The 26,277-nt window shown below is 38.9% G+C and overlaps 1 protein-coding gene across 7 annotated transcripts in view; it reads left to right on the forward strand.

Annotated features, from left to right (window-relative positions):
• The window catches only part of UNC79 (unc-79 subunit of NALCN channel complex), a 127,816-nt gene that overhangs the window by 34,509 nt on the left and 67,030 nt on the right, over positions 1-26,277 (forward strand). For all 7 annotated transcript variants that reach the window (XM_076345336.1, XM_076345338.1, XM_076345337.1 and 4 more), the window contains 16 exons: positions 1,194-1,384; positions 2,284-2,407; positions 3,640-3,780; positions 5,168-5,389; positions 5,988-6,215; positions 7,640-7,781; positions 8,196-8,275; positions 8,360-8,508; positions 9,569-9,726; positions 10,081-10,262; positions 11,572-11,773; positions 13,395-13,574; positions 14,624-14,689; positions 19,621-19,907; positions 23,574-23,756; positions 24,605-24,767. In XM_076345336.1, the coding sequence (XP_076201451.1) occupies positions 1,194-1,384; positions 2,284-2,407; positions 3,640-3,780; positions 5,168-5,389; positions 5,988-6,215; positions 7,640-7,781; positions 8,196-8,275; positions 8,360-8,508; positions 9,569-9,726; positions 10,081-10,262; positions 11,572-11,773; positions 13,395-13,574; positions 14,624-14,689; positions 19,621-19,907; positions 23,574-23,756; positions 24,605-24,767 (2,698 nt within the window). The remainder of the gene's footprint in view (positions 1-1,193; positions 1,385-2,283; positions 2,408-3,639; positions 3,781-5,167; positions 5,390-5,987; positions 6,216-7,639; positions 7,782-8,195; positions 8,276-8,359; positions 8,509-9,568; positions 9,727-10,080; positions 10,263-11,571; positions 11,774-13,394; positions 13,575-14,623; positions 14,690-19,620; positions 19,908-23,573; positions 23,757-24,604; positions 24,768-26,277) is intronic.

Raw genomic sequence — 26,277 nt, forward strand, 5'->3', positions numbered from 1 at the left:
GAGGTTTAAGACTCTTTCCTCATTTATCACTGCCAACTATACTACATGTGCTTTTGTAAGAAGACTTTCATTTTGTGACCCTCTTATGTAAAATGTCCAGGGGACATGTTGGTTTTGTTTCCTAAATTTAAGTGGCTAGGCTAGGAAGGGCCATAAAGACTTGATGTGATATATTACATCATCAGGGATGAAGTGTGCATCCATGGATTTTTTCATGACCTAATATGTGGGACTTGCTGTATGCGTACAGACCAGCATGTGTATGTGTCTTACTCTAAACCATCGCTCTGAAGATACACCTGCCTGTGGGAGGACTGGAGGGCAGCTTAGGAAATTTGAGAGGTGAATGGATTAATTGAATGTTAGAACTGAAGGAAAGAGATCAGGGCTTTGAGGCTAAAGGGGAAAGGAAAGACTGAACCTTATGCTGTAATCTGTTATGGATCTTTTTCTTGTCTTGGGTCCAGCCCCTTTTTTTGAGTTTTATTACCCCCACTGCAATACGTAAGACTAGACAGACAACTTGCCAGATTTGCAAGGGTTCACTAGAACATGAAGACAAATAGCCATGAAATTAGCTGTGATGAATGGAGAAAAAATAGTGTGTTGGCTGAGATTACCAGTAGTTGCTGCCAAAACAGCAGGCATCTTTAGAGCCATTAGTCAGGAATGGCAGATGTGAGCTGAGGTCAGTTAGAATAATTAATCTCTGTAGGCCAGTTACTTATTTATTTAGAAGTGTATGTTTTGGCTTCCATCACTTAAAACCTTCCCTCAAAAAAACCCAAAACAAACAACCACAAAAGAACACCTGGTACAGAGCAAGTTTTTCAAAATAAAGAGGTAGCACTGTAACAAGTTGCCCAGAGCAAATAATTGAAGGTGCAAGTTTGACCAAACAAATCTGTGCCTTGTTGAGAACTGTAAACAATGAGAGGTTACTCTGTGTCATGGCCTGGAAGTGAGCAAACTTCATCTAAACCTTGGACAGTGCTCTTATGTACTGCTGGTCAAATGAGAGAGGAAAAAAACAATTCAATCCCCATGGCTGAATTCTAAATTCAGGCTGGAAGGTGCTGATAATCACTCCCCACAATTTCTTGGCTGCAACACACTGAGCAAATTTACGGTGCTGGGCAAGTTACAGGGACTAGAAATATGTTCATGAGTATGATTCCTGGAAATACCCACAGGTTGGTGGATACTGGGACAAATCGTGTAGTGCTGTGACCCAATTAAAAGAAGGGCTGAATCGAATCCTTTGCTTGATTCCGTACAATGTGATAAACCAGCCAGTGTGGGAATGTATCATGCCAGAGTGGTTGGAAGCTATAAGGACGGAAGTGCCTGATAACCAACTGAAAGAGTTCCGGGAAGTGTTGAGGTATGTAGACATATGTAGGAACCATTCTATCATTGCATATGTTGATTGTTGAGGGTTTTAGCACAATAAGATGGTGACAACAAATAAAAATGCCTGTGTGCAATGGACAGTAGTGAGTGAGTGCTTCTGAATTTTTTGTGACATATTTAGACTAAAGCACTTAAGCTTTGGGAACGTTTCCTTTTATTGCTCTTAATATTCTTGAATCTATATCAAGAGCCAACTACATGGATGCTTCTTTGCTGTGAGCAAGGCACATTTTCAGTGGCTTCCTGCAGCATGGTGGAAGAAGCATCTTTCTGTTCCTGGCTAGCTGTTGATGAGAAATGGTGGAGATTAGTAGAGCTGGCACTGAAAGAGTGATGATTTGTATTGATTTAGCTAATATCTTCCCCTCTTGAGCAAAGAAAACACCAGAATAAGAATGGTGGCTGGCTGAGTCATGATTTCATGTCTGGTGTATGCCTTTGACAATAAAACTTCACATTGCCTTTTAACTGATGAAGAGGCTCTGAAACTGACTGTAAATTCATTTGTGGTATTGATGTAAACTTTTTTAGTGTAAACATGGAATAGTGGAGGAGTGATGAGATGAGAAATTTTCCGATTTTTACATTGGATGTTGAAAAAGATATTGCTATCAAATGAAACTGGGCATGATATGAGATGTGATGTAAATTCTTAAGGTGCATCGCCAAATTCAGAGATGACCTTGTGCAGTCAGGGCAGGTGGTATCAGCAGCCTAGCTCAACTCCCGTGGAGGGTGGGGATGCAAGTAAGTTTGCAGAAGCATTGTCAATGCTAGTAGTGAGATTGCCTTTCTACCAGTTTTCTGTTATATCTCACACAGTGTATGCCATGGTAACTCAGTGATGCTATATTTTTTCCTACTTTTCAGCAAAATGTTTGACATTGAACTTTGCCCTCTCCCTTTCTCCCTGGAGGAGATGTTTGGCTTCATTAGCTGTCGATTCACAGGGTATCCATCCTCTGTGCAAGAGCAAGCATTGCTTTGGCTGCATGTAAGTGTCTTCTCTTGACAAGTCATGTTGAAGCAGCTTATGATTTTGGAAAAGAAAAAAAAAAAGTGGGGGGAGAAAAAAAAAAAAGAAACCACTTTTCCAAGGATCATGGAACCTTTCTGTCCTTTGCTTAGCCCCAGTGTAAGGATGGTTGGTAGACAGATCCTGGGAAGCTTTATGTTCCTAGCCCACCATGGGCAATATATTGGAAGCCTGGAAATTCCTTTTACCTTTGAATGTCAGTTGTGTCTTTAGGGCCATTCAGCTGTCTGACTTTTTGCCAGCAGTAGTTTTTAGTCTCCGCAGAATTTGGTCTGTAGATTCCAAAATTATTTCCAGACTCCAGAAGCAGCTGTAGTTGTTCTCGCATATGAAGATCTGGATTAGACTAGCTCTGTACCCATCAAACTTTCTGCTGCTCTGGCCCTTTTGTGCTATATTTGTCCACAAAGCTGGTATTCACTCAGTGTTCATATTCAAAAGCTACGGGGACAATCATGTCAGCTGGGGGCAGTGAATTCAAAAGGGTATAAAATTTTCCACAGCACCTCAGAATAATACCTGTATTCTTCATTATTGCTTCTTTTCTGCTGAGGGTTATTTTGGTTAAGCCTCTGCAAAGACCAATTTACCTGATGACTGTAGCAATTTTCATATATGCAGAGTTTTCAAGTAAAGTACGTTTTTGGTTTTTGGTTTTTTTTTTAGATTTTTCTTGACCTAATAACAGTTAATGACAAGTACGAATGAGCTCATATTTGAGTGTTGGTGACAAAACAGATGATGAATATTCCCTCAGTGATTTGCAGATAACCATCCTATGTTGACACCTGTAAGCAACCATTTTGACTGGATTCTTAGAGTAAATACAGGAATTCAGTTTTAAGTAATAATAAATATAGTAAATAGTTATTCATCCAAGCATTGGTGGTAATTTTGGTTTACAGAAATACTTTTGTGGAACTTCACATCCCTGTGTGTTTGTGCATAAAACTGATCTCAAGGCACACCAAGTGGATGCCAACAAATACTTTGAAAATACCCTTTTGTTTGCCTGTTCTCCTTTGCCCTGATTCTAACAGAAATCTAAGCTCGCAGCTCACTTTGAATCCCAAAATTAAATGCATGGAACTTGCTGAACTGAGGGTCATATGAGAAAGTTGCTTATAAAGTGGCTGGCATTTTTGATCAAACTTGAAACTCATGCTTTTTTATTTATTGTCTTTCCTCAGGTGTTATCTGAACTAGACATTGTTGTTCCTCTTCAGTTACTAATCAGCATGTTTTCTGATGGAGTTAATTCTGTAAAAGAGTTAGCAAATCAAAGAAAATCAAGAGTCAGTGAACTGGCGGGAAATCTTGCAGCTCGGAGGGTAACTGTTATTTATCCTGCTTATTTTTTTGCTTAGAACAGTTTTCCTAATAGAATGCATGTGACGAATTAAAAAGTCATCTTTCAATGTGGCAGCATTTGATTGGAAATATTATAAATTTTGAAAGTGGAAGAAAATTGGCGTGACTTCTTCAATTAATACTACTCTGTCACATGGTCAGTGTAAAGATAATGCAGATAGGAACTGCAGAAAAACTGCAGTTTTTCCTTAGTGAACTGGTTTGTTTGGGATATGTTTGGAGTGTTCTTGGTATCTTTTCCAACCATTTTCATTCTCTGCACCTTCTACTAATAACCATCAACAACAAGTTATTATGGACAACTGGTCACCCAGAGTGAGCTTTTGTATTCTAGTACAAATTTGGGCCTCGGTATGTTTTGGAAGGGTGACAGAGCAGAATTTATTTCTTCTTCCCTGCATTTTTTTTTCCCCCATACAAGAGATGCAAAAATTGATTTAAAGTTGTCTGTCAAAGGCTTATTGTCTGGAAGAAAACATGTACAAATCTGTAGGCCCTACACATACTTGGATTGATGTGAGTAACTTCCCAGTAGTCTTGGACTAAGTGCTTCAAGGACAGCAGGAACAAGAGTGCTTGAAAGGTCAGATCTTTAGATTTAAGGAACTACAGCATCTAGGCAGTTGATATTTCCTTACATGTGGTCTGCCTGTCTTCTGATGTAGCTCCACAGAGAGCACTCCAACACCTAGCCCATGACCACTTCTAAACTAAGCAGAAGGAACGGACAAACTTACTGTCTGGTCTTTCTTCAGACCATAGCTGGCCTAAAAATAGACCTCGTGTCATCTAACTGTGTATCTCCCTGCAATACTTGAAGGTTCTCAGGGTGTTTTAGGTGGCCTACTGTGGTGTGGACATAAATCAATGCAGACATGCACATTGATGCAGACATGCACATCTTACCGTTGTCTCGTTCATTTCCAGCTACCTGTATCCTTGGTATAGCCTTAGTTACACTGTTCTCTTGAGATAGCCTCCTACTATTGAAGTTCCTGTCCCTGGATCATGGAGCAGATCATTGTAACCTGATGGCCACTGTACTGCCTGCACCAGTTTTCTGTTTGGTTTATGATGTTAAAATTCCTCGTTAGTAGGAATAAGATAATGAATGTCAGCCACTTAGCTTAAGAGAATATATATATCTGTGCAGAATATGATTCCTGTACTTCTATCATATTTTATCACTTAATGGTATTGAGGGACACATGTATATTTTGCAAAAAACCTACAGAAGGGAATAGTAAGGCTGTCAAAGTTCCTGCCATTTTCTGCAGTTTCATGTAGAAGGAGATGATTGCTTAAATGCGTAACAGTCATTTGGACATGTTGATTCTTTGTCTTCAGGTAAGCGTTGCTTCTGACCCTGGGCGCAGAGCTCAGCACAACATGCTGAGTCCTTTCCCAAGCCCCTTCCAGAGCCCATTTCGGAGTCCAATACGTAGTCCTTTTCACAGCCCTTTCAAGAACTTTGGACACCCCAGTGGAAAGACAATTGATTTTGACTGTGAAGATGATGAAATGAATCTAAATTGCTTCATTCTGATGTTTGATCTCATCTTGAAGCAGGTACTCACAGAAGAAAAACACCCACATTGAGGGGACACTGAAGTTCTGTAGTCACTTTTGGCTCTCCTTCAGTCCTGTATTGACTCCCTTTCTGCTAAGGGACCGGCATGAACTATAAGGCATTTAAATCCCTCTGTCATCTGCCTTTACCCATATAGGAGTTACAGGTTCATGTTCAATGAAGAGAAGTTGGATACCTCCACATTCATGTTAGATAGCTCACATGAGTGAAACGAACTTCTCCTTGGAGATATGTTTATTTCTACAGACTAGAAGCAGAGGCTTGTTGAAAGACTTAGATTAGATGCATAATTTTTGGATAGCTAAATTTGTACATTGTGAATCCAAGGCCAAGTGTTTTGGATAACTGTCTCCATGTAAAATTCATGGATCCCGTGCTTGAAATTGTCTATGTACTCTAGCTGTTCGAGGTTGGGCCTCAACACCAGTGGCAATTTAAAATTGTGAGTTCCAGTTTATCCCAAACTCTTTCCAGTACTGTAATATAACACTAGCAGAAGTGTAGGAATAGGCAGAATAGTTAGTGCTCTGGTTTTTAAATAAATAATAAATCCTTACTCTTTTTACTCTCTTTCAGATGGAACTCCAGGATGATGGTATCACTTTGGGCTTAGAGAACAGCATTTCAAAAGATATAATATCCATCATAAACAATGTGTTCCAGGCACCCTGGGGTGGTTCTCACACCTGTCAGAAAGATGAAAAAGCAGTTGAATGTGGTCTGTGTCAGTCCAGCATTCTGTGTTACCAGCTGGGTTTTGAGCTGCTGGAACAGCTTGCTCCAAAAGAAGAAATCAGGCTTGTGGTAAGTAGAGCAGGAAAGGGCCTATATTATTGGTGTGCTGAAACTCCTCTTCTTCGTTGTTTTCATTACATTGTGCACAAGGGAGCAAAGCTGCGCTGACCTTTGGCATGGAGAATTTGGGAGGTTAAAGCAAAATGCCATTGAATTGTAAAATTTCCTAAGTTTGAATTGATTCCAAGAACCCAGGGAAGATGACAATATTAATCCAGTATGAACTCTTCTCCCATCAACATTGAAGTGCTGTTTCACTTTGGAAGGACACTCCTGTGATACTGTGTCTTAAATAAAATGTGGAATGTTAATACTTAGTGCTTTTCATCTTCTTTTAAAAGCTAAGAGTGGGTATTTTGAAATGGGTAATGATTTTGAGTGAACCAGTTGTCAAGTGAGCAAGCCTTAGTAGATGCTTGATTTTTGAAAATGCTGAGCACTGTTGAAAAACAGAATATACTTCAGGTTGAGTATCCAACTTTATCAGACACAGATATGTACTCTCCAATCGCTAGTCATCATTAAAGCTCTCTGTAGCTTTGCAGAAGAACTGAAACATTACCTGTGGTGTGATTAATTTTATTTTAAGCTGTACGTCTATTATACGCAACTGTTCCATCTGATAGTTCAGAAGACCGCATAGTTCCCCTTATTCTGAGTGCTCATTTGCTGTGGCATGGTAGTGGCAGGATGTTTATTAGTAATTTTTTTTCCATGGTGGGCATAGTGATGCCTTTTGATGTGTAAAAGTTTTGGAATTCCATTTGGATGTGTATGCTAATAGTAGGTATTGTGCATGTGGTATTCAGTAACTTGTGCTAGAAAAATCATCTCATGCCCTTTCAGTTCAGATTCTCACCTCAGTTGAAAAGTAGCAAGTGGGGAAGTCTTTTTAAAGAGTGCTGGGGCTTGATACCATTTCTAGGATCCACCTTGCGATTTATAACATAAAGGCCACAATGGCAACCTGTAATCCTGAGCTCCTGGCCACAGGCAGAAATAACTCCAGCCTGGTCCTTTTTTCAATGTAAAAGTGATTGAAGTAGCTCCTGCCTCTAAGCCTGTAACTCTACAGTAGTGTAGGAAACGCGCCCTGCTCTTGTCTGTTACTCCTCTGAGGCAAGGATGACAAGTTTGGTGAAACTACGGCCCTGTGATTGGATCCACCTCAGCTCCAATATGGATATACAGTTTCGGTTAAGTGTTATCACTTAAATCCATGTTTGAAACATAGTCTTCTTGTTGGTATGCATTTGCTGATGCAGAATTTTAGATATGCAGGTGATTTGAATGCACAAGTGGACATGGAACTAGACAGTGTCTGTCTCATCTGAGCTCAGCTTATCACACCAAGTGTAACTTAAACAGCAGGATATGGCCTCATGTATTTAGATAACAACAAGAAACAAATTTAACTTATTATATTCTTAAAGGAGCCCACAGATAACCTCGAGGATAGTCTTCTGTATACTAGACCTGAGTTTATTATAGGAACTGAAGGAGAAGAAGATGACAAATCAGCACCAAAACGTGGAGAAAACCCAGGAAATCACACAGAGACCACAGAAAATGCCGGTAGGTGGAGGGTGAGAAGGTTGAGTATTTCAATAAGGCTTTAAATGAAATGCTTCTACTCATATAGAATACAAGGTTCTGAAGCAGTCTTTCAAGTCCAACAATGCACAGTCACTTTTTTCTCATGCATTTAATTCTTTCAACATATTAATTAAGTAGGAAGGCTGTATTTTATGTTGATAGCAAGTGTGACTGTCTCTCAAGAAAGTGTTAGAAGAAATCTTGGCTTTTTGAACATATAAAGTAGCAAAAACATTACATGCCAAATTCCATGCTGTAGTAACTTTACTGACTGAGGGTTTACTGTGGCTAGAATTAATTTATCTCTTGTCACTTTGACATTCTTTAGTTTCATTTTGAATCCAAAGATGAGAGAACTTTAACAACATTTTATGTAACTTACATTTTTAACAGTGATAAAGAATGACACAGAAAGAAAATTTTGTTATCAGCAACTTCCAGTTACCTTGAAGCTCATATACACTATATTGCAGGTAACATTGATTACTTGTCTATTTAGTTTGAATTTTTGGTTAACTGGTGTCATCGTGCTGAGAGTAGTACATCTGCTTACACAGGAAATGTCAAGGTTTGAAGAACCAGACATTCTTTTTAACATGCTGAACTGTCTGAAGATCCTATGTCTTCATGGGGAATGCCTGTATATAGCAAGAAAGGACCATCCACAATTTCTTGCCTATGTTCAAGATCACATGCTGATTGCAAGGTAGGTTTTTGTCACACATTTTGTCTTCATACTTCGTTGGTTCTCCAACTATACACTCGTTGTTGGCATCAAAGAATTTGAAGGTTTAGTATGGAAAATCAACAAAGGGTGGTAGGGAAATGTGGAAAGGTTAAGCAACTGTATAAGGGCACATTGCACAGGCTAATTAAGAAGTTGCAAATGAAACCAAGGTACCCTGCATTGTCCATCATGGCTACTCTGTCATGCTCCACTTGTTTTGCAGTGAGTCAGAGTTTCTCATATTGAATAATAGCATTGTCTGAGACTGAGGTATCTTCCCTGACTCTACAAAATAAAATAAAGGATGATGTAGAAGCAGGCACACAGTTATAGGGCTTTAGCATTAAAGCTCAGAGAACAACAGTATTGCACCTTATTTTTAAGAGGTAAAGGAAGTTTTTTCATTTAGAATCAGAGTGAATTGGACTGAAATCTGCATTTTAAGATTCTTTCTGGAGACAGGGACTTTTGCAGAAAACTCACTGAAAAAACATCAGCATATAATGTTCTGAAATAGTGTGTTCATCAGTGCTTACAGCTGCTCTGTATCAATTTCACTGAGCATCCCCTGAGACTGTAGGGTTTTAGCAGACCAGAGAAACTGTCCTGAATCTAAATACCAGCAAATTGTGAACACCCGACGTCTTAGTCACTTGTGGATGCACGTGATTTGTGGTGCCAAGACAGTTCATGTGGCTTACGCGCTGAAGCTGGTTGTGCTGAAACTGCTAATTCATAGCGTAGATTATGTTCTATGGCAGTTGTGCCTTGAATTAGGCAAACTCTTGTCAAATCTGAAGTATTTCAATGTAAGGAATATTTGAACCTGGATTTTCAAGAAAAACTGCTGTAGTTGAAGATTTGCAAGTATCTCTGTTCTCCTGCCAGCAGCTCTGTAGTATTCACATAAATGCCCAGGATGGCTCAGAGATTTTCATGAAAAGTGCATTCCCACCAACAGTACAGTGGTAGACATTTAGAAGAAAGGATGTCAAGGGAGTGTTTTTATAAGCAGGTTTGCTCTTTTTGGTTTTTCCAGCTTATGGGGAGTTGTGAAGTCTGAGTTCTCTCAGCTTTCTTCCCTGGCAGTCCCACTACTTCTTCATGCACTTTCACTTCCCCATGGAGCTGACATTTTCTGGACAATCATAAATAGCAATTTCAACAGCAAAGATTGGAAGATGAGATTTGAAGCAGGTAGGCCTGAGAAATGTATACTATTTGCTCTTTGTTGCTTCACTGAAGAGGTAGAGCTTTCTCTGCTGTAACTGAGGGGACCTATAATAGATGATTATCTTTTTGCTGCTTTGGGGAGTTTTGGAGATAGTTTGGTACAAAACTATGGCACAACAATGCAGTAAAATAGAGGAGAACATGAGACATTTTGGATAATCAAAGTAAAATCAAAATTACAACGCTTGCCAGCTAGTTTTTGTTGTTACTTTCTCAGATGTGCATATTTCTAGGAGAGGTACATTAATCAGGACATAAAGAAGCCATTGCCTAAATTAATATGCATATTTTCTTTGTCTGGGGGCATGGCTGCTACAGTGGAGAAGGTGGCTGTGTTGTGCAGATTTTTGGATATTCACTCTGTGACAAAAAACCACCTACTGAAGTACTCTTTGGCTCATGCATTCTGCTGTTTCCTGACTGCTGTGGAAGATGTCAACCCAGCAGTAGCTACAAGAGCTGGGCTATTACTTGACACCATAAAGAGGCCAGCTTTACAGGTAGGTTCGTTATATGGGGAAAAAAACATTCAAAAAGGAAGTTGGGTTTTCACCCAAAGTTGAAAGTGGTTCAGGCGTACAGCATCATGGTCACTGCTAACACCTCTTTAGGCAAGCCTTATGAGTCTTGGTAATTGACATATGTACAGAATAGCCAAGGGAAATGATACTGCCCTAGCCCCAACTTAGAATCATAGAATCATTTAGGTTGGAAAAGACCTTTAAGATCATCGAGTCCAACCGTAAAAACTTTGACTGCAAAGGATTACTATTGCATTTGAACTGTTATCGTAGAAAGCTGTAAATGTTTTTTATTATTTTAGAATTTATTGACATTTTTCAATTTAAAAATAAATTTGTAAGTCTTATGACACCCTGCTGAACTGATAGTGAGAAAACACATCCAAGCAAAACCATACATGGTCTTGATCTTTTCAAGATTTACTTAGGCATGTAATTTTAAGCATGTGAGAGACCCTGCTAATCAGAATTCTCATGATTAAAAGTAAGCAGATATGAAAGTGGATCAAAGCCTACGTATACAAGCAAGATTAAAAAAAAACCCCAAACTCATAGTACACAATTCAGTTCTAGTTCTCTGGAGAATAGAATGAGTATGTACTTTAAAAAGTTCAGTGTTACCGCCTATAAAAAGCTGTTAATACTTGCTAGTTTTATTCCATGTAGTGCCTTTTCAAAAGAGTTTCCAGAGAATTTGAATTCACTTACTTCACTGAGACTGTCACCAGTATACTGCACTTTCATATTTAATGTGTGGGTTTTCTTCTCAAACATAAGTCTTGACACTACACCCAAAATTCTAGTGCAAATAAAATACAGAAGCATTTTGAGGCAAAGTGCTTCTGATACACTTCACCACATAATCTTTCTTCCTCTGTTTGGGCTTGGTGATTAATTCTTTTTGTAATTACGGGCTTGATTCAGTTGCCTAGATATAAGCTTTTTCTCAGGCAGGGGTGTGTGAAGAGAATACTTTGATATTGCCTACCAAATGTGCAGTAGGACAGAATTTTGCCTATACCTTTTGTATTCTTCAAAATCTTAGCAAATTCTACATTCTAAATACGATGTTCATTTATCTCCTTACTTACCTTACTTTTCCATTGATATCAGTAGCATTAGTTCTGATTTAAAGGACTTGGTAAGGAAAAAGGAGCTAAACCTTTATCCTGTACTAATTAACAGGAGAAGTTGTGAGCTTTGACCTCCCTTTGCTTTAAAATATGCTTAAAGTGTTTGCATCTCAGTTCTGTGTTTTTTGTCTGTCTTTTTTCTCCCCCCTCTATAGGGTCTCTGCCTCTGCCTTGATTTCCAGTTTGATACAGTTGTCAAGGACAGGCCCACAATTCTTAGTAAGCTTTTGCTACTTCATTTTCTAAAAGCGGATATTCCAGCTTTGAGCTGGGAGTTCTTTGTGAATCGCTTTGAGACCCTGTCTCTGGAAGCACAGCTTCATCTGGACTGCAACAAAGAATTCCCTTTCCCGACAAGTAAGCAGAGCCAAATCAATCTGATCACCTTTTATCAGCTTCTGGAATTTCAGCCGCCTGCAAGGGTCTGAGGGAGATCTAGGTCTCACCTGTATAAATTCTCTGAAATTAAGTAATCTTTCAGGTCAAAAGAGAATAATTCGAAGTGAGCATTTTTGGCTGCCCGAATACAGATTAGGCTATACTCTGTTGCACCTTTGGGCGTCAGGTTTTACTCTCACTAGGATGTGATTGCCAGCCTTGGTTGAAATGTGGTCTGGTTCTGTCATCAGCTGCAACCTGCATTAACCCACTTGTTCTTTTGTAGATGTTCTTACGCTATCAACATTGCTATTCTCAAAGGCCTAGGTCATGCCTGACCCTGTTCTGTAGTGGTCTGTACTAGGAGTGGTATGACCCTCAAAAAACAAACAAATGTATGGGGCACAGCACAAGAGGTACATGGACTCTTAGAGCTGGTGCTCAGTTAACTATTCCTGCAGTGACAAATGTTTGTAAATGGTTGTCCTGTTCATACTTTGTTTCTTGATGAGACACCATGTCTCCTTCCATTCACAAGGGGGGGCTAAAAAATAATTTGTGCCTGATTGTTTAACATGCTGAGTAACTGAAAACTTCCCTGCCCAAGTGGTGGCCTGTGAGGCAGATCTATTTCCATCTGATTTGCTTGGAGGAGGTGGGGACAGCTGTTTGGACAGCGTGTGCTCCGTCAGCAGCCTAATGCCTCCTCCTACACTTGCATGGAGCCCAGTGCCTAAAAAAGCTCAGGTGGTGCTGCTGCATCCATACAGGAGATGGGTGGAACTGCGAACATATTTTCTTCTCCATATGTGAGTAGCTTGACCCAAAGCTGGGAACTGCTGCTGTGGCCTCAGGAGGGAATCTTTGCACTAGTTTCTAGCATCTCTGGCTGCGAATGTAGGGTCATATTTTTAAATATGAATATTTGGGAGTGATTTAAAATATGCAAAAGATATTTTTCAAGTCTCTTTTTCACCTTTCTCTTTGCCTTTTCAAAGACTTAAGTGGTGAAAAGAATGGGCTCACCGGCTTTAGTCACTGAGATAATTAAACTCAAAGGGTTTGAATGCACTATAGACATGAGTGTAGAAAAGTATTAGTGACCCCATTAAGACATGCAGTGATACTGCTGGTAACACCACTATAAACACATAATCACACTCAGACTTTTGGAGGCGCTGTTCAAATCCAGGATGATAGGTGTAGGCAGGACGGGAGGTCAGTGAGGCAAAACTAGGGGCCACATTTGGGTATGAGTGCACTAAATGTGATCCATACTCGTGAGATTCCTGCCGTTTTAAATAGAGGGCACCTCATTAGCCTGAAATTCAGGTTTTGTTTTCAAGAACCTGTTTTTGTCCAATCTCTAAAGAAAGAAGTAACAGCATAATTTTTTAAACACAGTTATGCCATTTGGGGTTTTATGGATTTCAGAATGAGATCATGCAAATGAGTACCTTGCAGATGGACCCCTTGAGCCCATATGAAGCTTTCTTGACTTGAGTGGGACCTGGGGCCCAGTTGCATTTGGCACTTGGCAGCATTAGGGCCTCACCATGCTGTGGAATGAATCCTAACTTGGTCAATTGCATTTGCAAAGCTATCACTGCTGTCCGGACAAATGTCGCCAACCTCAGTGATGCAGCAATGTGGAAGATCAAGAGGGCTCGTTTCGCACGTAATCGTCAGAAGAGTGTGCGTTCCCTGAGGGACAGTGTGAAGGGACCAGTGGAGTCAAAGAGAGCGCTCTCCCTTCCAGAAACCTTAACCACCAAAATTCGTTGAGTATCTATTTATATTTTTGTGACACGCCTGTATCTCTCCCTTAGGATTGTATCCTATTGCTGGGTACACACTGGAATTGTCAATATTTATCCAATTGGGATAGAAAATTTAGGTTTCTGACTGATTTGGGCATTATTCAGATAATGACAAGTTAGGGAGTTTGACAAAGAACGTAGACAAACATAATGTCTATGCTGTGTTTGTTTAAAATGCCAGAGCAAAATGCTCCAAGAATGGTTTGTGGATAGATCTTAATTTTTATTTGTGGCTAATACACAGTAGTTTTGTCTAAAATAGATACAATGTTTACAGAAAAATTCCTCTGTTACTAATTTATTTATTAATTCTAATTATTAATCAGTGTATGCAGCATATGCTAGACATCTTAAAAACAACTATTAATGTCTCCAATGAGCTTTTGGATATCTTCAGAATTACTTTGTTAAGAAAACAATATCTATGCAACACATCTTTCCTGCCAGCTTGTATAGGAGGACCTAGTGCTGGAAATCCATAGGCCTGTATGGAGCGCTGTACAGATACCTTTCCAAGCAGAAATAAAACTTACCCATTCTCATTTAGAGAATTTTACTAACACAGATTAGTCTTTATATTCAAATTGGACCTCTCACATTGCTCCTGCCCATATAATAGGAACTGATAAAATGTTCAAACCTGGGTGCTGGTGAACTGTTAAGTTAAAAGGTAATTTATTTTCTCCAAAACAAACACTACCATATTTTGGGACTCTTAGGTAATCCTTCTTGGCCGATTTCTAATCCTGCATAGGGACTCCTGTGTGGTGACTCTTGTACTAGCAAAACTGAATGATGGAGAAAACTAGAGTTCTAGAACATGGTGCACAAAATCTGTAGGGCACAGAAGTGACATATTTCAAACAGTTACACTCACTGCCTGACAACAGTGCATGAGTAAATGAACATAAATATGCTAGCACTGAATATATGCTGAAGTATAAGATGTCAGTATTGCCTTTTTAAACAGACTTGCTCTTCTTTGTGTTTTGTTGTTTTTTTTTTTAAGCTGTGAGCTTGACCAGACATGAGCAGTCTGCTCCAGCACTTGGAGGAACACCAGAGCAAACACCAGGTGGGTTTAACAAGGGGGGTGTTTTGATGGAACAGGAAAAGGAAGGCACTAGTGCTAGCTTTCTGGCTGACTCATGAGATAAACTTAGGCAAGATGGAAGTTGTCTAAAAGGCACAGTGAATCACATCTCAGCGCGGTTCCAAAAGGTGTGAATTGAAGTTTTGCTCGATCTGTACTGAAAACTGCCCCCGGTTGTAAATAGTACTTTGGGGCTGGGAGAAGGTTATTCAGAGGCAGTCAGCTATGCCGGCAGTGCCTCACCCTCCTGTGTTTCATTGCCTGCAGGAACAAGTAAACCTTTAATAGACTAGCCCCATGGGTCACCTGTGTTCACCCTGGTCTTTGACCTTCAGGTTTTAGAGACAGCAGACAGGATGCTTTTGATTGTTGGTACTGTAAATTACGCTTGTCTCCTCTGTATGCTTATAGACATCTTAAGTCTCTTATTTTCTATTTACTGACATTTTGTGAAGATGTCAGCCTTCTGTCAGCCATTTGTAGAATAGCTAGCTCAGCAGGGTCCAAGTAATCTCTAAATAATTGAGGCTACTGACAGTTCTTGCTCGAGTCCTGTGTAGACTGACCATTTGGAAGTGAAAAATACCAGATTCAGATCTCTTCATATTCCTTCAAGACTTGCAATATTTCCAACAGACACAAATTCAGAATTAGAACAGATCAGCTTAGTGGGTGATCAGCTGAAAGGAAAATACCTTGCCAGCGTGGGCGCTGACTAAGCTGTGAAATGGACTAGGACAGCTTCTGAATTAGCAGTATATAGCCCTATCATTCTAGCCCAGTGAGAGCTGGAAATCAACCAGTTCCTTACAGAGCATATGTGCAGGCTGTCACAGGCTTATAGAAGGAACAAGTGAAATAATGGTGTGATGGACAGATGTGTCAGTGAATGATTGTTCTTTATTTAATGGCAACCATTCACCTGCTATATACTGGGCTTAGAGGAACTTGTCACATAACAAGTGTCAGTCTCACAGTAGGCATTGTTAGCCATTGTGATTTCATTAGATGTATTTTGGTATTTCAAAGCTTCAGTTTCCAGGCTCAGGTAATTAATCACTTAAGCTGCAAATTCAGGTTCCACTAAAAATGTATATATAAAATGTTGCATGTAGCTAGTAACCACTGATATGAAGAAAAATGAGACAAATGACTGTCCCTCTCCTCCTGCCCAGTATTTCTTTCTAAAATCTTCATTTTTTGTAAAATAAGTTTTTTTAAGGTTTGACTCAGTTTCTAACACTTTGCATTGGCAGTACTGAGCATATCTGATTCATCTAAGGAAGTAACTGACTCCTAAATATAGGGTGTACATTTACTGTAGAAAAACTTTTTTTTATCCATACCACTCGAATGAACTGGTCCTCGTGCTCATCCGTTCTTTCTAAATGTAAACCTGTAATCCTTGCACAGTTCAAATGTAAGCTGAATTCAATGTGTGTTCTGTATGGATTAAACACCAGGAACATGTATTTGTTCATCTATCCTTCACAATACCCTGGAAAGTCACTTAGAGAGTTTCATAGATAGGTACAGGGGTCACAACTGGGATGAAGCGTGATATAATTGTGATCTGATGTTTTATGTTATATTGTGGTATACCTTAAAGTAATTTGAAGGTAAAGGGGTCTGATGTAAGGGACACATAAATAAAGAGATGAATCTGTGGGCATAAGGCTAGATTGAATTCAGGAATGGTGGCTGTATATTAACTAGCACGCTGTATGTTTGGTGATGTGAGAAGGTTTTACTGGGGGGTGTGGGGGGTGTGCGTGTGTATGTATATACCTTGTATGTCAGCACACACACATATGCACACAAATTGTATATGTATGCACACACATTTTGAGGGGTAAAAGCCACCATAGCCACTGTAAAGACAGGGCTGCCTTGGTTTTGCATTCTTAGCTTGAATCTGAACAGCTTGATTTGGTACAGGATACTCTATATCATGTGTTAATGAAGTGAAAGTTGAGTTCAAGCTTGATATAACTTAAGACCCATTTCAGACAGCAGAGGAAGGTTTTCTGGACTCTGAAAGTCTATTGCCTAAATGGGATCGTAGGGTTTTTGTAGTTTTAAACAAGCAGTTCTCCATTGATGGTTCATTGCAGGTTTCTGCATTAGAAGTAAAAACAGGAGGTGATTGACATTCCCTAGACTTGATCCTTAGTAGAGCTATGACAAACTACTCAGGGTAAAGCTCTGTTCACTGTGTCCTGCTGTATAGTTTTCAGTGAGGGTAAAGTATGAGAAATGAGATTTTAATGCTTCAGAAAGCGTAATAATATTTCTGGAAAGTAAAATGTTAGGAAAAGTCCTGGGAAGTGTCTGTAAACTGGTGTTAGTATTACAAACTCATGGCAAAATTGAGTGTTTTATCACTGAGCTTCTAAATTACGTTGTTCAGCAAGTGAAAGTAAAATAGGTTAATCTTTTCAGACTAATCAATCATTGAGTTCTCTTTGGAGAACCAGTACTTATTTAGAGCGCCACAATCCTTTGACTCATTTCATCTTATCTCCTTCTTTGTTTTATGGAAAATCTCACAACATGTAATAGAGATAAAAATAAGTAGGGCTGAAGAAAACAGTCTAATATCATCTTTATGAAAGTGGTGTCTTTTTGATACAATTTCATGGAAAATTTTAACCTGGGTATAATATGTGGCAAGATTATTTCTCAGTTGATGTCCACAAAGCTAAAGTTATTTTCTATATACATTTTTAATGTGCTTCTGAAAATGGAACTTGTTGTATTTCTCATTATTTCAGAATTTATTGTTTTGTTTTTGCATCTGCAAATCTTGGTCCAACAAAAGTTTGGATAGAGAACTTTCATTTTGAAGGAAGATTTCTGTAAATAAAAAATCCCAGTGAAAACTGTTTGGAATAAAAAAATTACATAATATGAAGTTCATTATTTCTTTTTACCAAAATGAGACCAGTAAAGAAAAGTTTATTCTTAATAGAAGTGATTCTAAAAATTCCGCCCCCTAGTTTTAATTTTCAGCTATCATAGAAACAGCAACCTTCTCCCATGCTCGACAGAACAGCCAATCAAACAAAACCCTTTGCTCATTCACCAATAAAATATAAAATATTTAAAATTATTTAAAAAATGGCAGACACTGCAGTTTTGCTAGTGAAGAACCTAAGACAGATGCAGTTGTACCAGCAAAGGAGTCCCTTGTCAGAATAGCATATTTCATTGAGAATATGGGTAAATTAGAATATAAAAATAATTTTTAGTATTTGCTATAGATACATAGCTATGAATTTATATAAACCCTAAGACATGTAAGTAACTCTAACAGTCTAAGTAGATATTAGTTGCTGGCTAGTAACCCTAACACAGACGTGCAGGAGCAATTTTAACATTATAGTTTGAGCTAATCTTGCTTGTAGGGTCTGTCCTGCAAACTTCAACTTAAACTGTTCTTGCAAAAGTAAGGACAATTTCCAATAGTTGAAAGGATTTATCCTTAAAATGAAAACAAGTAGATCGTTTTATAATTCTGCTTCATACCAGCTTGCTTTATCTCAATTATTCGCTGTTAGATTTTTAACCACGGGTCAGAAAATACATCAGAATACATTTTAGTAACAATTAATTTTAACTGTTAACAGTTCTAGTGTTTAATGAACAAACTAAAATTAATGGTGTAATAAAAACTTAATTTTCAAGTATTGCCACCTTTTGATGCTGTCAAAATAATACTTTCTGTTTCCTTTGTTGATTATCCTAGTGGAAATATTTATTTTGTGTATAATGCATATATAATGCATTTTATTTATACAGAAGCATTTAATTTAAATTACTGTTTTTAAATAGAACATGTTGGACTAATATACTTTACTGTGCTTTAGCCATGCATTTATTCAGAATTATTTAATAAAAAGAATCTGATACACTGATGTATGAAATAACTGCTGCTTTTCATGAATTCAATTCCTAGTGTTAGTATAATGTAGATCTTCAGGAACTGCTAAGCACTAAAAAAAGGCCATACAAATAGGGTGAAATGGAAGAGGGTAACTCCAAAGGCAAGTACTAGAGAATTCTAGTAATGATAAATGTTCTTAAAAGTAACTGGAAATACTGTATTAAAAAAAAAATTAAGTATGAAAATGAAGATATTTGCGCAGTTGGCAATGTTGTTTGCAGTGTGTCTGTTTTGCTTGGATAGTGATAGCCAGCACCCAAGCTTCCTTGGGCTTTGTAAGTAGCCTCTCGTCCTTCACATGATCATGTTCCCATGCAAAGTATTATTTCGATTCAGTGTTTATAAAACCAAGTCTTAGGCTTCTTCTCTGGGGGAAAAGTCATCAAAGTTTTGACATTATACATAGTGTCCCAAAACCTAATAAATTATAGTGCCTACATTTTGGCCCAAGTTATTTGAGAGAAATATGGACTCAATGCTAAAAGGGGAAGTCTTCATTCTTTGTTTAATTATTACTTGGTAGAATTTTCTCCATCTCCTACCTTTGCCGTTTTGTACATCCTCCACTGGCAAGGACTAATATCCACTAACTTTTGCTGAGGAAAGACTGAAAACTATGCCAGATGAGAATTTGGTGGCAGTGGGATTTGATTCTTTTTTAATGCATAGGTGTGAAGGAATAATAACACTCAATTTGGCAGAAATGCACTGGGATGAGAAGATAAGCAGCTTGGTTAAACATGGGAAAGCTGAGAAACGGAGTTCAGTGTACACAGTAGATGTTAGTGTGCTGTTGAGCCTGAGGCAACAGAGGAAAAATGCCCTCAGAAATGTATGCCTATCTTCTGTGACTTCACCATGTATATTTGGGCAGAAATGGAGCAATGAACTCTGGAAAAAAATTCTTCTGTACCCTGTTTACAGTCTTATGCAGTGTCTGATACCAATGTCTCTCTTGTGCCGATAGGACAACCCTCCCCAGAGAATGATACTACAATAAAAGACCTGCTGCCAGAGGATGCTGGGATTGATCACCAGACTGTCCACCAGCTCATTACTGTGCTAATGAAGTTCATGGCAAAAGATGAGAGCAGCGCTGAGTCGGACATCAGCAGCGCTAAAGCTTTCAACACAGTCAAGCGCCATCTGTACGTCCTGCTTGGTTATGATCAGCAGGAAGGATGCTTCATGATTGCACCACAAAAAATGCGTGTTTCGACCTGCTTTAATGCCTTTATTGCTGGAATAGCACAAGTAGGTGAAGGCACTTACTATTTCTCATTGCCTGTTGTTGAAATGGTGGTAGCACAACCTTCTTTGTACCAAAATAATGGCTGAGTGGGTAATCCTACTTAAACCTTCTTAACACCTCTTCAGTTGGTGAAAGAATTTAAAGAACAAGCAGCCATCCTTGTTCTTTAATCTCAGAAGGCTCCATGTAGCCTAATCAAGTGCTTTCTGTAGGTTTTTGCTTTGCAGTTAAAAAGTAAATAGTTAAATAGAAGTATGCTAATTTATAACTTCCTACTAGTACTCTAAACTTGCTGCATCATTGGCGTGGAGATAATGGTTTTGTGTGCGTGCAGGTGTGCAAATACTACCACTGTACGAAAAATTAGAGACTGCTCCAAACCTCTTTGCTCTCTTTCCCTAGCCTTTGAATGCCTTACTTTCCTCACGTGTCATTTCCTCCTTTCCTCTTCAGGAAGACCTGGGACCCATGTGTTCTTGCTTGTTTCCCTGCATGAATGGTCTGTAAACTCTTTGACATTCTTCACTTTGCAGGACACTCATTCTCCTTCTTCGTTAGAGTGCACCAGGACTTTCTGTTCTCCCTTTCCTAGGGAGTGGTGCCACCATGGTGAACTTCTGCCTATATTGCTATGATAAATGACTGAGCACATCCTTGCCTTGTGCTTTCTTTCTCCATCTTGTAAGAAGGACCGCAATTTCCTACCTCACAAGGCTCTTCTAAGTCTCAATTAATTCTTACTGATAGAGCAGTTGGTGATGCTAGGCTGAAAAAAATTTCACGCTTGCAGTGTTCTTATTATTTGCAATGAAGCATCATCATCACTTCCACACTTTTTCATTATCACAGTCTCTCATAAAGGATTACCTTAGGGGAGAGAGAGGGCTGTGATTTCAGATCTCCCCCTGCCCCAGCTCTTAAAATGCCCACTGTAACCTTCAAACATTGCTTGAAGCTATCCTGGCATCTTCTGTATCTGCAATTCTTATCAGGACTTTCTGGTTCGTACATTGGAATCAGTGATTTTTTGAAGTCAGTTGTAATGTAGATACTTGGATAATCTTTCATAGTCATGGACACGTCGGGTATCCACGTTTCAGCAGGCAAAATAGAAGGTGTTAATGCAAACTGCGTAGCTGCAAATACATCCTGATCCATTGTCTCAGAGCACCATTTCTATGTGTTATAAATCATCTTTCACTTGTACAGTTTTAAGCTGAAGCATGTAAAAGGAGATTCAGGCCCGTTACTGTTGTATTGAGAGTCTGGAAGTGGCAGTTTAGATCACAGGGCAGTATCTTCCACATTTTTTTTACATGTTTTCCAAGTCTGGATTCCCAAACTTCAGTGATCATCTGATTTTCAGAAGTACTGCTTACTGCAATGCTAAATATCATCCCCTGCCTTTCCTTTTCTGCCTTTAAAATGTCTCAGGATAGCCGAATTCACCATTTCTGTTTGAAAAGCTTCACAGTTGAATCCTGGCTCCCCTGACGTCAAATGGAGTTTGAGACCTTCAATAGGCCAGGATTTTTCTCCATGTAGCAGACATCAAAACTTTGATTTATATTTTGGGGAGATTTTTTTTCTTAGCTGTAGGGCTGCTTTGTGTTGGGAATCTCCTTTGCTGCAAGAGAAATGCTATTTGCAATCCGAAGATATGTTTACAGAGTGAAAACTCAGTGTGGAGCTCTTAAGAGATCTATTTCAGTTGCACTTCCTCCCCTAGTCATAAATATTTGCTTTCCCCAATCAGCTCCACAAAAGTTGGGATTGGCCTGACTTGCTGGTTTGTTGGTTTTGATTCCAAGCTTGATTGGAATGGTCAGTTCAAGAAAAAAAAAAACCAAACAAATGTCTCCTAGTGTTTTGCATCATAAAATCTGAGTATTTGGAATTCTTGAAAGCATAAAATGCCTTTTTCTCTCCCTAGCAGCAGAAGTGGGCAAGTTGTGGTGTTTGCAGTCAGTGCGGTATTGCCTCGCATGGTGGCAATGTTGTACAAGCCTGTCAGAGTGGGGAAGCCAGCAGTGCCAGGCTCTGCTCAGCATCCCAGGCTGAGCTCTGCCTAACACTTGCAGCATCATTTATTCCAGATCTTCCTGTGACAACTTAAAAAATGGGTCTGCTCAGCTTAAGACATGTCTGCATTACAGTATGTGCTGTGTTAAGGCAGGGCTCTGTCTTCCTTGTATAGATGAGTTTTTCCTAACCATGCTATATAACTGTATCTCACCCTGAGGGGACAAGGCATTGCAGGGTAGGACCATATTTGGTGATTATGTATCATCTGTTCGACAGGCTAACCCTACATGGATAGGCATGGGATTCATCTGTTTAGCTCTATGCATGCAGCACAAAAATTTGAGACAGCTGCACATCGAACTAAAGAATTTTACAGGGAAAAACCTCTAGTCAGCTTGTTCAGGAGGGAACTTAAGAGATGAGTTCTGTGTTTGTAAATTAGGCTCACCCCCTTGTTCTAATAAAAACAAAACCAAAAAAACAAATACAGACCTGAAGGAAATGGGTGATGTGGATGAAGCTGATGTTTGTGTCTGTTTAGATGTACAGGGCTCATGATAGAGCACTAAGTCCACTGAACCTGCAGGGACGTGTTAAGATCTTGGGGGATGTGCTGGAGTTTGCCTGGCCTGCTGTTACACCTTCCTGGGTGTCAACCAGTATAGGTCAGCATCAGAGACAAGGGCTTTGTGGATCCTTGCTATGATCTAGTTTAACTGCTGATTTCAGGACATGAGCTATTTTTATTTGAAGCCGTATGTTGCAATTCTGATGAGAAGTTAATGAAAAATAGCAATGCAGTTTCAATCGAAAACACAGTTGTGCCAGGGCAGTGAGAATATATGCCCACGCTGCACCTAACCATCAGGATTCAAACCTCTAGGATAGGCACCAAATAGCAGACGCTCTTCAAAAGTCATGATGGAGGCAAGGCTTATGACTAGCAGTAATAACAGCAACCTGTCTACAGCAACACCACCACTTAAAATTGATGAGCATTTTATTTAGAGCAAGATACTTTTCATTAGCTTTATTCTTGGATCCTTTAGGATTTGCATGCTTAGACTTTCTGCATAACATCGCAGACACCGTCTTGCCTTTGGTATAGTGAAGAGTGGAATTCTTGTCTCATTACCCGATTCCAGAACATTGGGCTTAAAAAAACCCAACAGCTAATGTTGCAAGCCTGATGAGAAAATAATGAAAACTGGCAATGCAGTGTTAATACAAAAAGCCCAAATAACCAAAATACACAACCCCCCCTCCCAAAACCCACAATTGCATCATATCTGTTAAACAAGGGATATACCTAATATGGTTTTGTCTGTTGAAGCATGACCAACTTTTGCTATAATACAAGGCTATCCCAGCATAATATATTTTATGAACTTGCCAATGTATGTTAAAATTTAGACTGTGCAGGATGAAGGGCTTTCAGAACACATCTTCTTTTGTTTCATTTTACCTATCTAGCTAAAATGAGAACCTGGCAAGCTGGCAGAAAGTTTCTGATAGTGAGACTTCCTTAAAAATGTCTGTTTCTCTTCACTTAACTAATACAGTTGAGGTATTAGTTATTTTGATTTTCAACATCAGTGGATTTGATTTTGGTGAGCTAACTCCTGTGCTGATACTCTTTTCAGGTGATGGACTATAACATCAATCTGGGAAAACACCTTCTTCCCTTGGTGGTGCAGGTGTTGAAATATTGCACTTGTCCTCAGCTAAGGCATTACTTTCAGCAGCCTCCTCGCTGCTCCCTCTGGTCCCTCAAACCTCACATTCGGCAGATGTGGTTAAAGGCTTTGCTTGTCATTCTCTATAAGGTGAGTGGTCTTAAAAAGACACTGTCCACCTTAAAATTTACGCTTCCATTTGAAATATATTACAGGGGACACCTAACTGTACTGCAAGTGAAAGGAACTGTAAAGAACGCTTTTCTTTGATTTGCTTACTCACTGTGTTTAATTTCAATGATGTCTGAAGTATTTAGGCTTTCATCTGTGCTACTGACCTGTTACTTCTGCTGTCTACATTGTCTTTCACGTGGTTACCTGAGAAAGAAAAATATGGATTTGAAAATAGGAAAATGCTATATCAAGTTCCAATGAATAGTATTTCGAGTAACTTAGAATTAGTTTTAAAAAAATTGAGTAACTTTAAATGGAGGGTGGTCAGCTTAACAGCTTGTGTTCTTCAGTTAAGTGGTGCTTTTTAGGAAGTGTTAAAATGTAATGTTTTTTATGCACTAAAATGGAGCTCTGAATACTTTTGATACGCTTAAGAAATTTCTAGCAGGTGTATAGGGCATACAAGGAAGTGGAGACACTAGAAATGAATGATAACATGCTGATTGAAATCAAGTATTTGGAGAACAGTTCTGATGAGAGACCTTTTGCATTATTATTAATAGTTGGCTTTGTCATGAAAGTCAAGAAAACAATATATTAGATCTTACTAAAAGGGATTTTTTTTAAAATTTTTTTAAATAATTCTGTGTACAAAGCTGAAAACAGTCCTGCTTCTCATGGTGTATTTAGAAATGTATGATCAAAGGAAGGCAAAGGGCATCCAGCTGACAATATTCTTGTCATTTTTCTATTTTACTGCCTAAATGTTTATCCAAGGAGAAAAGTTAGTTTTTAAGCGGAAGTTTTTCTCTTTCACTGAACAGTACCCCTACAGAGACTGTGAAATCAGCAAGATTGTACTTCACCTAATCCACATCACAGTCAATACCCTCAACGCTCAATATCACAGCTGCAAGCCCCATGCAACTGCTGGTCCTTTGTATAGTGACAACAGTAACATAAGCCGATACAGTGAAAAGGAAAAAGGTACTTTTAACACTCTTGTTTATATGATAGTTATTGATTTAATTCATTAAGTCTTACAGATGTTGTAGAAACGGGTAAATATGGTCTGAATTTTAGAACACAATACTCAGAATTAAGTCCAAGGTGTGACTTATCTGACCAGCTATACTCATCTACAGTAAAAGAAATTCACAATTTCTCTGTAGGCTAAGCATAGCACAGCAGTCTAACTTCTCTTGGAGGGAGTGTACCTTAGACATAGTAGTTCAGTCACCATGCCTGGATAGTCCTTGGCCTTTCTATGATGATATTAACTGATCATGCCCACTCACAAGGTGTGCAACCAGCCTGACACCGCATTCTGATTATATTTTGTAATAATGTGGCATAGTAGCAAATATTTGTTGAAAAGAGAAAATGATGAATTCAGTCTATAGTTTGCTTTTCTCTGTAAAAGGAGCTGAAGTTGACTAGCTGACATGCAGGCATATATGATGTAGACGTCTAAAGGCAGAAGAGAATGGTTCAACCGTTACAGTCTGCGTCCGATTGTTAACTCTGTATGTGCTTGCTAGCTGTAACAGAGGTACTGTGATGGTGTGAACTGGTGTAAGGTTGGGGCTTGAAATAACATGGTGTCACTGTGTGTAGTTCCTTACAATTGTGAAGTTTATTACGTGATAAGTATTTATGATCAAAGTTTAACAGGTTCTTTTGACGTTAATCTGTAGCTGCCTTTCAGCTATTTTGCCTTTTAGCTGCTTATTTGCTATTTACATCCTCCTTCTCAAACAGTCTTCCTAGTGTGCAGCAAACTCTTCTTCTGAAGAAGAATATAAGAAGCACTCTTTTTATGCATGTCAGTACCTTTTCCTCTTTTGCTGCTTGTTGCTCATAAAAAGATCCAGCAGATCAAGGACACAAAATTTTTTTTACCTGAACACCCTATTACTCAGCTCTAGCAAATTAAAGCAACCTTAAAATGGATGTAAATGATGTATTGCATATTCTTACTCATTTGGATGTTTTGTATTGCTAGCGGAGGGCTAAGAGGGTTCAAATAACTGTGGTCTTACTATGAATTTGTCTTTGTTTTGAGCTGAGTTAATGACTTAATTCATAATGACTTAAGAATGCTGAGGGTAGTAGTAATACATTTATAAAATACATTCAGTTTCTGGATTGATTCTGAGATGTTTCTAAGACAAAGCAAGGTGCCTAAGTACGCAGCTTGCTGTTCACAGTAAGTGCCAAGTTAGGTTTAGAAAACTCGGTGTTCCAATCCCATGTCCAACATTGATTCCCTGGGTGGCCTTGTGTCTCACTTCATCATTGTTGCCCTATGTTTAAAGTAAGGAGAATAATATTTACTTGCTTTCCAGAGCTGTTGTGAAGGGCTTTGGGCTGCTCAGAGGTAAAGGACCATAAATAGGCAAATTTTACTCTGTAAATGCTGACTTAATCATAGGGCTGATTCTCCTCCTTTGCTGAAGTGCTGCAGAAAAAAAGAGGACGTAGGAAAGTTCTCTTC

This window comes from Aptenodytes patagonicus, chromosome 7, assembly GCF_965638725.1.
Source record: "Aptenodytes patagonicus chromosome 7, bAptPat1.pri.cur, whole genome shotgun sequence".
In the NCBI taxonomy this organism is placed as follows: domain Eukaryota; kingdom Metazoa; phylum Chordata; class Aves; order Sphenisciformes; family Spheniscidae; genus Aptenodytes; species Aptenodytes patagonicus.